The sequence below is a fragment of the Camelus ferus genome, chromosome 19 (genome assembly GCF_009834535.1).
Source record: "Camelus ferus isolate YT-003-E chromosome 19, BCGSAC_Cfer_1.0, whole genome shotgun sequence".
NCBI lineage: Eukaryota > Metazoa > Chordata > Mammalia > Artiodactyla > Camelidae > Camelus > Camelus ferus.
The window spans coordinates 29,496,993-29,512,321 of NC_045714.1; the positions used below are offsets into that span (position 1 = coordinate 29,496,993).

The 15,329-nt window shown below is 36.4% G+C and overlaps 1 protein-coding gene across 8 annotated transcripts in view; it reads right to left on the bottom strand.

Annotated features, from left to right (window-relative positions):
- PLCB1 (phospholipase C beta 1) overlaps positions 1-15,329 on the bottom strand; it is a 648,190-nt gene that overhangs the window by 133,208 nt on the left and 499,653 nt on the right. For all 8 annotated transcript variants that reach the window (XR_004313135.1, XM_032461845.1, XM_032461843.1 and 5 more), the window contains 7 exons: positions 15,190-15,257; positions 13,684-13,780; positions 11,415-11,499; positions 9,322-9,446; positions 5,854-6,008; positions 1,789-1,953; positions 287-386 (listed from right to left, as the gene is read on the bottom strand). Coding sequence is in view for 7 of the 8 variants with exons in the window: in XM_032461845.1 (XP_032317736.1) it covers positions 287-386; positions 1,789-1,953; positions 5,854-6,008; positions 9,322-9,446; positions 11,415-11,499; positions 13,684-13,780; positions 15,190-15,257 (795 nt within the window). In the remaining variant the exon portion in view is untranslated. The remainder of the gene's footprint in view (positions 1-286; positions 387-1,788; positions 1,954-5,853; positions 6,009-9,321; positions 9,447-11,414; positions 11,500-13,683; positions 13,781-15,189; positions 15,258-15,329) is intronic.

A 15,329-nucleotide genomic window follows, 5' to 3' on the forward strand; every position in this document is an offset into this window, starting at 1 on the left:
CACCAAACCCTGCCACCCCACAGATCTGAATACAAAACACTTGTTACAAGGCTTTGAGTTTTCAGATAGCTTGTTACACACACTTGTCTGGGAAGAGCTGACTGATACACCATCGCATGTCACAAAAGCACAGAACTACCAGGTTTAAATAAATCATCTTATAATCTGTTTATGTAACAAAACACCAAAGCAGCAAATAGCTTCCTAAATCATTCTTTAATGATCGTGTAAGGCAGTGGTTTTCTTTACAACTTTGCTTAAAAGCTTCTCACCATGCTATCCATACCTGGTCGAATTGCTTGTACTGGCAAGATCCGGTGACCAATAAATTTACCTCCTTCTTCATAAACTGCTATCCTCAAACAGGCCAGGGAAGGAAGAACTACCTGAAGGACGTTAAGGAGACACGGGGTTACCAGAACGAGCAACTCAGAGAAAGAATCAGAAGGGCATTATTCAAACAGGCCCCACTTTTCCAAATCCGAGTAGAAGCTTCTACTTCGCTAACTGATAGAAAATTAAGTGGCTGCTCTATAACTTAGATTTTCAAAAGGAGAAAGATGACCAGAGATATGGCTTCTTCTATGTTTTATCACCTTGTCCTAATGAGAAATTTGCTCAACAACTAGACCATGTTCTTCTGACATGAACATTCCCAGTGTGGACATGACAACAGTTCTATGTTTAAATACAAAGACTTGGTGGTTTTATTACTCATTGAGCATTTACTACTATATTTTCAAAGCATATTTCTTTTCATACTTTCGAGGCAAAGCAAAAATTAAATAAGTAGCTTTCAAAGATAGCTTTCAAAATAAGATTTTTTTAAATGAAGCTATCATTTCCCAAATTAACAAGTAATTGCTCATTTTTTCCCCTCAACGTGGACTATGCAGTTATATCCCATGTCAAAAACACAAGACAAGTTGTATCATTAAATATTTATTTCTTTGGTAACACAAACAAACTAACTTTGAGTCGATTGACTATTTTCAATGTGTCAGACATTTTCTAAGTGTTTTTGGTGTATTAGGGAATATTTACAGCAACTCTGTGAAGTAGACAGTATTATTAAAGTCCAGTTAACATATGAAAAAAAAAAAAGCTGGAGTACAGAGACCTTTAACATAGATGCTCTATTTGTAGAAGACTGCCTTGAATAGATATTTTAGCCAGATAAAAGCAAACAGTATGGTAAGAAAGTTTTACCCTACTAGACAATTATTCTACTGGACCTGCATCTTACACTGTGTGTGAAGCATGTGTGAAAAAGATTTGCTTTCTGGTGAAGGCAGAGGGAAAGCCCAGTCGTATGTAAAAGGATTTAACTCTATCAGACAGAATCTGGGCAGGATGTAAAGACCAACGCCACTGGTTAGAGATTCTAGGGAGTTTAATTCACGTTGTTGTTTTTAAGGAAGTAAGAACTTCCTTTTCTTTGGCTACGATGTTATTCTCTATTTCCCACTCTGCTTTGCTTGAATTACAGTGAAAACATATCATTTATCATTTTATTATGAGAGGATATGAGTCAGTTTTACATGTTATTCTGGTCTTCCAAATGAGGTATCCCAGAATTACCTGATGTACAATCCAATTGTGAAAAATCCAAACAAATGATTCACAGAAATCTTCCATAGTTTTAAAGATAGCTTTGAAAATGCTATTGCATTATAAATGTGTAAATTCCAAAATGAAGCAACAGATAATTCCTCATTTCATTTTTTCCCCCAGTGTAAAACACCTAGACTATGCAGTTACATCTCATGTTAAAGTCATGAGACCAACCTTTTTGAAAACAATGGGTTCTTCCTCCCAGACAGGATTTACGGCATTTCCTTGTGATGTCTTGGTCTTAAATGCCTTCCTCCTTGTGTCCACAGGCAAACCAAACATATCCACTTCCACATAAGTCCCGACTTTCTTATCAGAAAGAAATTGACCTGAAATAATCTAGAAAGTAATAAAAAAAATCATTATTCTTGATAAATGAATAACAGTGGTGTAAGAGAATATTTAGGGAGGTACAAACGCTGGTTCTGAATGTTGAACTGTAATCAAGAAAAACACCATATGAGATCGCTCATATGTGGAATCTAAAATTAAAAACAAACAAACAAGCAAACAAACAAAACATAAATACAAAACACAAATAGACTCACAGACATAGAATACAAACTTGTGGTTGCCAAGGGGGCAGGGGGTGGGAAGGGACAGACTGGGATTTCAAAATTGTAGAATAGATAAACAAGATTATACTGTATAGCACAAGGAAATATACACAAGATCTTATGGTAGCTCACAGAGAAAAAAATGTGACAATGAATATATGTATGTTCATGTATAACTGAAAAATTGTGCTCTACAGTGGAATTTGACACAACATTGTAAAATGATTATAAATCAATAAAAAATGTTAAAAAAAGATAAAATAGAAACAAGAGTACAAATACGATTTTTTTTTCGTTAAAGACTTAGTAGAGGAATACTAAAAATGTTGAGGTTAAGCGTCAATTAGGAAGACAGTGTTGTATAGGAGGAAATAAATGAACAAGTATGGAAAGTTTCATGAGATTATGCCTTTTGTGTTTGAGAGCTACAGCTATTCATGTTAAAGACTGATCCTTAGAGCCAACGGAATATAAAGGATTCGCTAATCCTTAAATATGTGATAAGAGAAATAAACTCTCATTTCAGCATGATTGTGAATGAAATTAAAAGGTCATTTAAGAGTACAAATTTAAGAATACTATATAATATACTTGAAAGTTGCTAAAAGAGTAGATCATAAATGTTTGTGGCACCAAAACCAGAAAATCATGGTAATTCTGTGAGATGCTGAAAGTAGTAACTAACCCTATGTAGTAATCATTGCACAATATATACAAGTATATATCTCAATACATATTTAAAAAACTACATCACATCATTACGAGGTACATCTTAAACTTACTCAGTGTTGTATGTTCACAATATGTCATTAAACCTGGACAAATTTTAAAACAAATATTGGACCCTGTATTGACATAATTATGGAGAAGAAATCACATCAAGAGTCTGGTTTCAAATTTTTTTTGAAAAAAGGAATGGATGAATAAAGCTATAAATAAAATTTTCTGTTCACCAATTTGAATTATAAAAAGAAGAGCACAAATTTAAAATTTAACATAGCAGAAAGTCTAGCACTTTAAAAAATATCCTCTTGTTCATAAAATTCAACTTGAAAGAGTGGTTATAACACCATGCTATTCCAATTCTCAAAGTTGTTACATTTTAAATAAAAAGGCACAATGCTGACTTAAAAAACACCGAAAAGAAATACTGATTTTAAACCATTAAGCCCAGTTTATCATCATTCCTATCCTCACCTGGTCAGCCATCCTTCCACACAATTGTGGGTATCTTTTGCCTAGCTATAAAATTAATGAATATGGGTGGGGGTGGGTGGAGGGTACAGCTCAGTGGTAGAGAGTGTGCTTAGCATACACAAGGTCCTGGGTTCAATCCTCAGTACCTCCTCTAAAAATAAATACATGAACTTAATTACTTCCCTCCTCTCCCCTACAAATTAAAGAATATTGTGGAGTTCAATGAGATTTTTTAATTACATATTCATAACATGTCTCCCATGTCTGCCTCTCTTTCTAAGCCAATTTTCAGAATCTGAGGGATCCTCAGGGGTTGTAAAGATTAATGGAGACAAACAAGATGTCCTGCTTTAACACCAGAGTGGGGAGTGCGGAAAGCAAGAACGGACGGAGTGGACCTCGGGATCCGGGTTGTCTGGTGGACAAAGCTATGTGCCAGCCAACAGAGCCCTGAGCTCAGGTCTGTGAAAGAGAGAACTGCCAAGATTATGGCTGGGCCAGAAATAAGACACAACAGTGGCCTGAGAATGGCCAGCAGAGGCTGAGGGAGGCCAAAGGCAGCAATAGGCTGACGTGATCAGAGCATCTAAACAAGTTAGAGAGAAAGCCATGATGGAGAGGTTCTCTGGATTTACCCCTGGGACAGCTCACTTCTCCTGAGTGTTCTCTCTGCCTGAGGGCATCAGATCTGCAAACAACAATCTCTTTGTTTAATCGGAGGTTCTACAGGAGAACAACTTAGCAGGCATTTTATAACGTGTTTGAAACTTCCAAGGTATGGGAGTCACGCTGAGAATTCAGATGCATCAAAGATGTGTGCTTAGGATTTTGATTAGTCCTTAACTAAATCAGTGACACTCAGCCTCAATGTTCTCATCGGTAAACAGGATGGTGGAACATCACTGGAGCTCACAGGTCCATTCTGGTATAAAGCCTATGACAGGGGACCAAAGCAAAGGCAGTACTGGGCGGATGTGCGCTGCATCTTGGCTCTCGCTGCAATGTGGAGGGCAGGACCCTGCCACAGCGTCCCTACTGCAGCACATCCTGTCCTTTAGAGGACACTGACATTTCCAGGACAGCGCCTCCATTCTGGACTCAGGCAGCAGCTTACACCTGCCTGGGACCCATTATTTCCCCTCAGCTTCTCTCTGTCATTGCTCACAATCCTGTCTCTATGCCAGTGTTTATAATTGCTTACACTGTCATGGTAGAATTTTCAAGAAAAAATAAATAAGCAAGCAAATATATAAAACAAAGACGAAATAGTATTACTTTGTCAAAACATTATTAGTTTGACTCAACTGTAACTACAATTAACAAGGACTCTAAAAATAACGTTTTATCAGTGTGTCATGCTTAAGGGTTTATCTTAATCAAACTTGACAGGAGTTTAACATCCTTTGCTGAAAACAACTTCCTAAACTAAATATAACCTTGGAGCTCTGATTCTGCCAACTCCACTCTTCAGATAAATGGTGTGAGATAATTTCACATGATATCTTTGTGAGACACTTCACTTCAATTTTAATCTTTGGCATCAAGTGACATAAATTTTAAAGTTCAAATGGGCATAACAAGCTCAGGGTAGATATAAATTAGTGAAATTGTTACAGAGCATTTTCTTAATGTAGTTTTCCACATGCCTTTGATTTAAGGTCAATCAGAAAGTTGCATTTATGCACAATAAAAAAATTCTTAGTACTGCAGTTATACAGTTAAGCAGAAAAGAAATGAACCTTTAAAAAGTAAATGGAACTTGGTTACATCAACCAAAGGCTTATAGAATTCATGTAAAAATCTCTTTATAAGAATGATTTCCCATTCATAGTATTATCATAGGATTAAAAATATTTTCTCACAGCTAGAAAAAATTGTATCTCCCGTAACATCAATTTCAAAGTTTGCAGAAACCATTTGGAATTAATTTTTTAGGGTCAGGTGTATATTTCATAAAGCAATTCTTGTATTTAATATCATTATTATGTGCTTTAAATCCCTGAATACTCTGAGTGTCATAAGCCATGCTATAGTAACTTGAGAGCTTTTATTCAATATTTAACCATGTTTTGAGAGGATACTTTTTTCTCTAATTTTGCTCAGTGTGGCTATTTTTTTAAAACTAATGGGGGCAAATAAAGTCCAGAAGATTTCTCCAATATGAGTTACTCTTTTTTGTGGTCAATTTCACTGTGGAATCTTTGCATCAAAAGAAAAGGACTGTCCGTGGTGAATGTCATCAACTTGTTTTATTGATTTTGGGTCTGATTTTTATCCTATTAAAGGGCGTCGGGGCGGCTCAGTCCCTCTATCATTCGTGTAACTTTTGAAAACTTCCAACTGAATCCTTAAAGGAAAAAAAAATATATGAAGGAAGGGAAGACTTTGCTAGGAGCTAAATTTCTAATGACAGAACTAGTTTACGCAGAATAGGTGATGTTGAAGACTTCTGCTGGGTACGCTTTGAGGGTAGGGGTGTATGTACCTTCACAGACAAGGTGTTGGCCACTATCCCATCCACGATGCCTTCGGTGAAAGGATCAAAATGCTTGTCAGGCCGCCTCATGAACTCCGGCTTCAGTCTGTAGCCACTCTTGCCGTTGTATTCATACATGCCCATGTTGATTTGCATTGCCAGGTCTGAACACCAAAAACACAAACCTTATCGCTACTGTAATTATATTTGGAGCAAGAAGGTAAGATTGTATTACAGCTCACTTTTGCTCCCCCTTTAAAAAGAAATATTTAGTCATTGTAAAAACTTAGGAAACAAAGACAAGAAAAAAAAATTGAGCTGTCATCTCCAAATACAGAGGTAAACCACAGCCGACAGGGGGGTATATATTCTGTTACTCTAGTTCAAATGTATTTTGAACATGCAGTATGCCCATTTCATTAAATATCTGTTTGCGTTCATTCAAACAGCTGTATGAAATTCTTTTGAATCGTTATGTCTGAATACGTGTATCATACAAGCCCCTCTGTGGGCACATTTATGTCTCTTCCAGTATTTCATCATTACACATAATGTTTGAATGAACATCATCGTGGTGAAACCTTTGAAGCCAAAACTAACGATGTTCTGAGCAGTAAAATTTCTAGGTTAAAAAAAAAATATGCACATTGGGAAAGCTTTTTGGTAATTCTTACTAAAATGTCCATCAGAAGTTTGAAGCTACTTTAAAACCCCAACCCATGTTTTTGAGGATGGACTTCGTCACACCTCACCAACAATGGATGCTCCCATTCTTCTTTTTTTAATTTATAGGAAAAAAGATTTCTTTTTTCCATTTCTTTGATTACTTACCACCAATACCTAATTACACATCAACTCGTTACTAATGGACAAAGATCGCTGGTCAACATTTTGCTCAGACTCAGTCAGTGTATGAAATAAATGTCTACATCAATTGCAATTGTGAGTGAAGCAACCAAAAAACCATTTTAAAGTCATAAGGAATCTGGGAAGCTGTCAGTTTGCTCCAGACTATCTGAGTCACAACTCAGCTCTATTTAGTTGGATGATAAAGAGGTGATGATGGAATTATTTCCTAGTTCCATGTAACAAATCATTTTCAGAGCAGGGAAAACAAAAAAAAAAAAATAAGTGAAATCTTGTCTCCATTTTAGTAAGCTATGATACCAAAATGGGACAAAGAACCAAAAAAGAAAGTGATGGATTTATTATGCTTGAAAACAATTAATTCCAAAAGCCTAAAAAATTACATTAACAAGTCACGTATTCTAAAAAATAATACATAAGCAAGTAGAATTTATCCCAGGAATAAAAGGATACGTCCATTATTAGGAGATGTACTAACACAGTTTATTGCATTGATTCATAAAAGAAGAAATGAACATGTGATTATCCGAAAAGATGTCAAAGACACATTTAATAATAGTCAACATAAATTCCTAAAACACTGCTGTCATTTAGGGCAAGTGTAGATTCCTTTAGTGTGTAAAAGACTATCTGTTTCCACTCAGGGTGTCACAATATGACATCCTCACTAGTGTCAGGATAAGGAGGAAGTGCCCAGTCTTAATACTACTATTTAATATTATTTTAGAACAGTCAGTCCAAGGCACTAAGAAGGGGAAAAAATATAAATGTGATTAAACTATTGTAATTGTGTATCTGAAAAACCCAATAGACTCTACTGGCAAAAGAGGCTATTATGAATTTAGGAAGATTATCATTTATAAAAAATACATTTATTTATAAAATAAATATACAAATATAAATATCCAGAAACAATCTGTGAAAAATCTAATGTTCAGAAAAAAAAAAAAAGGATTTCATCTAAAGAAACTAGACCTCTAATGAAAATGAGTGATTTTGTTGAGAAACTTAATATAATAATTTTTAAAGTTAAGAGGAAAATGTTCTTTCTGTGATAAAAGAACTAAAAATTTGAAAGTGTCGGTTTTCTTCAGATGAACTTATACATTTAATGGGATTTTAATCAAAATCTTATTTTCTTTTCAGTGCGGGGGAGGTGAACATGAGAACAATTAAGCTAAATTCACTTGGAATGAGGATCCCACTGACAACAGCAAGGGAAGAACAGAACGTGAATAGCCATGAAAGAAAACTTCTGTGTCCAGGTGTTAAATCATATTATGAAACATTATGGTAATAACAGTGAGTTATTGGCTCCAGGAAGGCCAAAAACCTTATTAATGGGGAAAAAATATAAATTGAAAAAATGGACCCAAATTAACAACCCAAAAGGCTACATCTACTAAGTTATAATTTCAGTTCAGTGTAAAAAGAGATTGTTCTCTTACCGAGATTATATATGAAAATGAAATTTGTATGGATGAAAGGGTTAAATTTCATATAGAAAAGAAACTCTGAAAAATATAGGTGTAAATATGGGTCTGATCCTCAGGTGAGGAGCCTGCAATCAGGAAAGCAGACCAAGACAAACAAAATAAAACATTAGTCAGCCTAATCTCAGTTGTTTCACAAAATAAAACAACGTGACGTTTATATAAAACTTGACGTTATAAATGAGTGAGAAAATTGACAATTGTCCTGACCAGGCAATTCATAAAAGCAGAAATGTGAAAATCAATACACAGATTTAAACTGTTCAACCTCAACAATAATCAAAGAAATAAAATTTAAAAGAACGGTGATATATTTTCTCTGAAATATTATTATTAGTTAATGATAATACTTAACCAAGATTTCAAGTGAGAGGGAACAATTCATATTATATATTGTGGATGGAGGAGAAATCTCCAATGCAACATTTCTGATGGACAGTTTGGCCTTAGGCACAAAGGTTCTTAAACCTTTCACATCTTTTAACAGAATAATTCTATTTTAGGAACTTTTCCAAAAGAACATTAGGAGATAAACTTGCCAATTTATATTCAAGACTGTTTTCAGAGTATTATTTATAGTAGAAAAAGAAAGTCCTAATGTTCAGTGATAGGAAATGGATTTTAATGAATTATGAGATGTGCTTAACAATCAGCTATTAAAATTCATGTTTCTGTATGACATTTAAATATATATTTATATTTAAACAAGATATTAAGTCCAAAACCACTTACATACATAGCCAAAACCTTGCAGATTACAAAGCCAAAAGTTAACGTTGAATCCCTGAGTGGTAGCATTCCTGGCAGTTCTATTCTTTTCTTTATACTTTCAAAACATTTTTTACATTTTCTAAAATAAGTATATATTGCTTTAAGAAGCATAAATAGTTTTATTTGAAAATAATGTGGAACAAGTAGAAATAAAGACTGTGTATAAACTATTGAAAACAATTTCTTAATTTTCAAAATTCGCTTTTTTTGCAGAAATATCTCATGAAAATTTGCTTTTGTTTTTTCAGTCAATTCTGGCAATTTTCTTCTCCTTGGGAATGGTTTTCAGACACCTGGAAATGTGGCTTTAAAACAGAACGGAAACGAGCATTAACGTGCTACTCACCCACGGTTTGGAAATTAAGTGCAACCATTTGGCAGCCTGCGTTCCAGAAGAGCTGAGGCATGTAGTTGGAGGAATCCACGCGGGTTCCTTTTGGATATATCCTGCTTAGCTGCATTTTGTTATATCTGGACCATCATGTTAAGTAGTGAATACAATTACAACAATAGTTAGCCAATAATATTAGCTGAGAAGCCGCCTCTTCCCTTTCTCTGCTGGGGAAATGAATTAAAGATGGATGATCTCATTGGGATAGTAGGTGAAATATGTAAAAAGCTTTCTGAATAAATAAAATCCATGTGCTTATAGGAGATAAATGTAAGCATCACCTTTGCAGAGGTTTGTGGAAAAAACTAATGAGGTAGCAAAAATGGTTGAGTTGACGTGATTTTGTGAATATTATTAAGGACCAGCCCAGCAATTAAGGACCCTTGTGGAAGTTGGAGCCTGTCAGATAGTGTGAGAGGACAATGTTGTGTTTGGCAGAAGTAGATTCTATGAACTGTACAGCTATTTTTGAAATGCTCTCTGCTCATTTTCTTAACCTTCTCTGGGAGGCTATTCACCAAGACTGTGAATGATTGATAACAAAGCAAATATAGCACAGAAGGTTTGACCTTGTCTTGTATTTTGATTCCTACTGTCATCAGTTTTCCATCCCAAGAACCTTTTAGTTATCAAATGATGCTGTGTCTTATGTGGAATCTAAAAAACATGATGCAAATCTTATTTATAATCCAAAAATAAACTCACGGGCATAGAAGGCAAACTATGGTTCCCAAAGGGGAAAGGGGAGGGGAGGGATAAATTAAGAGTTTGCGATTAACAGATACACACTACTGTATATAAAACAGATAAACAACAAGGACCCACTGTATAGCACAGGGAACTATGTTTAATATCTTGTAATAAGCTATAATGGAAAAGAATCTGAAAAAAGTGTGTATGTATATGTAACTGAATTGCTTTGCTGTATACCTGAAACTAACACTATAAATCAAATACACTTCAATAAAAAAGAAAATTAAAAAAAGAAACACAATTGACTATTTCCATGACCAAGCTTGGCAGAGGTTAGCTAAGGTTCTGAGCTTGACAGGGGGGTTAGTCCAAATAGAGTTTGAACCCTAATTCTGCAACTTGCTAGCTGTATGACCCAGGGCAAGTTATTTCATGTTCCTGTGCCACAGTTTCCTCATCTATAAAAGAGATGAAACAATCCCTATATTACAGGGCTATTGGGAGGATTAAATGATGATAAAACGTGTAACAAAAGGTTAGCATGTAGTTAGCACTGAATGAATATTAATGATCATGGTTTTTCACAGTGTCACTTTATTTGTGGAATTTCCATTTGCTTCCCCTCCTACTCTTCATGAGTTTTAAAGGTGACTTTCTTATTGTAGAACTTGCTTTATGAAATTTGGGCTGCTTGGGACATTTAATATTAATTTTATGAAAAAACTTTAAAGACCTGTGTCGTTTTACTTTGATTTAGGGATAAAAGTAAATTTTTTTGTTGTCAGGAGTATTGGCAAAGTCACTATGAGCAATATATATTTATATTCTCCTCATCCCAACAAATTTTTGGTTGGATATCTATTACATGTAAGGATGTGAGATGTCATTTCTGTTTTACAGGCGAGTAAAAGTCAGAAGGATTGAGCAAATTGCCAAAGGATGAAGTCCCTGAGGGTGTGAAGGTGACCTTGAACTCTGGGCTTCCTTTACTCCAAGGCTGGCCCTCTTTCCCACGTGCCAGACTATCCTACTCAGCGGGGAGGGTATAGCTCAGTGGTAGGGTGCATGCCTAGCACGCATGAGATCCTTGGTTCAATCCCCGGTAACTCCATTAAAAATACATAAATAAATAAACCTAATTACCTCCTCCCCTTACCCCCCTCCAAAAACCCCCTAAGAGTTCTCATCACAGACTACCACCCATTACTGCATATGAAACCTGAAACTGTCACCCCCAAGTGCCAGAACATAAGCCATTTCATGCACCTTTCTTCTTACTAGGGACAAAAAATTAAACCAGTAACAGATGACTTCACTTGTGTTGATTCTGCAGACATCCGTCAAATCAAGGATACTCTACAAATTCCACTGGAGACTTGGTGAGTTGTTCAAGTCCTTTAGTTTCCACGAAGGAAGACATTTCAAAACTTCTATTCCTTTCTGAGTTAAGGACAACAAAAAAAGGAGAGGAAAAACATTCAATATTATAAATGATAACATAGGAGAAGTCGGCAAATGTTCCATGATGTTGGGGGCAAAGAATCCTCCAATAACTTTAAATAACTTTTAAATTCTAATTTTTTCCTGGTGAACTATTTCCCTGTAACAAAAGTTGAGTCTTAGTTGTCTTTTCTAATATTTGCTACCTCGGTCAGGTAGTGCTTGTGGTGGAACTAGGGTGGGGAAATGAAATTTAGATGTAGATAATGTGTCCATGAAAGCCATCTGGTCAAAAGAGCAGGGGTCCTATGGGAACTTTGGCTCTAAATCCATTCCCATGGGCTTCCTGAGGCCATTGTGAGGATGATCCAGGCAGCCCACGTGCACATTCCCGCTAGAGGCTGACTGTCTCTTACATCCCCACCGTCATCACCGCAAGTTGGTGCAGACCGTTTGGGTTCAAACAGCTAATGTGAGTGACATCAGAATTTTGTTATTTTAAAGCAGAAATATCCTGGAGCATTTTCCAGTCTGGTGGCCTCATTTTCCATTTGGAAAGCAGGGGCCGTGGGGGTGAATGTGCTGGAAGGCTCAAAATTCTTGGACACAGAGCAACATTTCGCAAATGAAAACCAAGCTTCCAATTAAAGTGAGAGAAACAAAGTTATCTTAGTTTAGAAAGAGGAAGAGTCAGACAGCTTCTCGGTCCTCTTCCCAGGTGGCGATCACACTGCTGCGTGCAGCCCGAGACCTGTCATCCAGAGCAGTGAGGCAGCGCTCGGTGATGTAAACCGAGCCACCTGGGGGCATCTTTCCCTCTTTTTTGATGCCCACTTTTCGTAATTAAAGCCTCATTTTTCTTCCTCGTCGCTCCCAGATTCCTTCTGTATGCAGCTCTTCACCTTCCCAATTTAGTCAACCCTACAGGGAACCCCTACTTCTCTGACTTGGGTCCATCAAAAGTCTACTTTCAAATGACTACTTTACGCATGACTGTTAAGGAAAATTAAGTCAGTTGAATAGGTTCTTTGTAGAATACGTGCAGTGTTCTTTTGGGAAAAAATGGATAAAATGATATAAAGCACACGGAGAAAAAGACTTGTTTGTAAAGGCTGGTCCTGTTGTTACCGGGCCCTTCTCAGCCTGGGTGCTTGTCTGGGAGCTTTTGACTTGTGAATCGGGAAAACTCATTTTATAGCCAAAGAAAGTAATGGTAATCTAAAAATCACTACCTCATGAGGCTTCCAACTGAACAGCTTGTAGCAAGAAGCATCAGTGATTATAACGTTAAATTGTTGACATCTTTACATTTAACCCTTATTGGAAGTTAAATTCTTCGTGGTAGGGATCTAGATGCCATGTTATTAAGTTAAGGCTCTTTGGGCAAAATTACACAATTCTACGTAGATGTGTTATGTAAAGGCTTAGACAATGACGTATCTATAAAACTCTCCTTTTAGATAAGAGGCTGCTGTGTTTAAGCCAAAATTCATCTTTTAAGAGCATATGCTTATAAAAGTAGCTAAATGTCCCAAGGATTCTCTTAACTTGAGAGCATCTTATATTTCATGCGAATACAAAGGGTATTATCATAAAAGGGCTCTTTTCTCTAGCTGGAGGAAAGATGATATGTATATAGATTTGCATCCAGTGTGGATGTGTGGTTGGATAAAGGGAAAACACCAAGCGATGGGAAGTTAATGAAATACTCCCTTAAACATATAAAACGTAGGCTGGACAAACGGAATCTGGGTGAATTGGCTGATTTGGTTCTATTTCCAATTATCAGGGCTGATCAAGTCTCCGCCTGCCTCCTGTCTAGGGGATGCTAGAGAGTTTATTACACTGTCACTTATATAATTGACGGAATGTTTTATGTGGTCACAAATGAAAAACAACGTAAAACCCCTTAATTAACTGTATCCTAGTGTAACATCTTTCAGATAACCATGTATGGCTTGCAAGCCCTATCGAGAACTTTGGGAAAGCATCATGGAATATTTTCTCATTCTTTTTAGATATATTTATTTATATAAATAAAAACCAGATAGCAAATTCATGTATAAATTCAAGACTTCATAGACTAGTTCTAGTAAGGGTAATATTTTTGGGTCTAATTACCTTGTGTTTAAAATACATTCATTATATGCTATATTGGGGTTTTATTCTCTAGGGAAAACTTACTTTTTGAAATTTCAAATGATTCAAACTTGACGGGCTGAATATAGTTCACCAGATTAGACATCTCTTCCGTGGCCATGGCTTCGCTCCCAGCGGTCCCCTGGAAGCAGGAATAAAAACAAAGTTCCCAGAGTTAGCATTATATCATCGAGGGTTATGTCCCAGGGCAATGATCAAATGACCCCTGAGAGCAGAAAATCATCCCTCCTTTTCTGAAAACGATGCTCCCCAACAGAACATCGATTCTGGGAGAAACGGAAAAGCACCACCTCGCGTTATGCAGTGAACGGTGGGAGGAGGGAAGTTTTAGGGGCAAGTTACATAACTGCGCTGTGCCTCAGTTTACTCATCTGTAAAATCAGAATGAAATCAGTCCCAATAGCATATATGGCTTTTGTGATTATTAAATGAGTCCATTTTTGTGAAAGAACTCAGAATGCTGCCTTAACATAGTAAAACCTCATATTAATTTAGCTATTATTAGCGACGAACATACCACTTTGGTGAACTTTTTAACAGAGAAGAAACTCCGTATTGCACCATTGGCATGGATAGACCTCTCTGTACGCTGACCTAATATTTTCTTCCATTTTTAGAAGAGAGAATACATGGAGACAAGGTTTCTTTTGAAACTGTCTGTAGCAATATTTAGGTTAAACACTGTTTGGGAAATATTCATTTACAAATGCCCATCCAATAAGTAGGACTGTTCTTAAATTACCAAGAATCAGTGATAAAAAGTTTGCACAGTTGAAATAATCTCAGAAAAAAACTACATGGTAACAGTTTTCCTTCTGGATATTAAGTTGAAATTTAGTGAGGGAACATCATCAAAAACTTAGACAACATTAAAGGAAATAGTTGTAAGAGGAAGAACATCATATAAGAACAGCTTATTATTTGTTATTTACCTTATTAACTAAATTATAAAAATACAAATACTGAGGCTTTCCAATATATATGAAAGCAGATTCAATATAAACTTTTTGAACAGGACTCCCGCTAAAACAAAGTTTGAAAATTCAAACTGCCCCATCCCTGCTTGGTTCTAGATTCTGTGCAATTAAGGTTTCTGAGCTGATGGAGTTATTTGGGAAGCTTGAGCTTATGCGGTAGGTATCTCCAGTGGTTCCAAAATTACAACAATGGAATTAATTAATGTCATATTTCTGAACATTTCTCCAAGCCTCATGTCTTCTCCGGACGTGGGACCATGTGACAACCCATTTAATTGCCTCAAAAATGGAATTAAGCAGTCGGAGGTCACAAATTGTGAATTCACCCTCAAGATACCACCTTTGATGGACGGCAGCCTCAAAAACACTGTTATAGAGAACTGCTCAGTGCAATGCTGGTTCCTTTAGGGCTAAAGTTGGCAGCTCCGTTTTCAAACTCTTGACGCCGCTAGATGGCAGAAGATGACCGGGGACTACATCCAGAGGGCGCCGCCAGGACTGGCAAATTAAGAGAAATGCCACTGTGACCAGAAGTCAAGCCCCGGAAACCCACCTCATCCATCGAAGACTTTTTACAGTCATCATCATCATCGTCGTCATCACTCTCCGTATCTGCTTCTCCTGTCAAATTGTAAGAACAGATCATGACGTAAGCGAGCATTTACAGGTTTGAAGCACAGGTAACGTGCATGA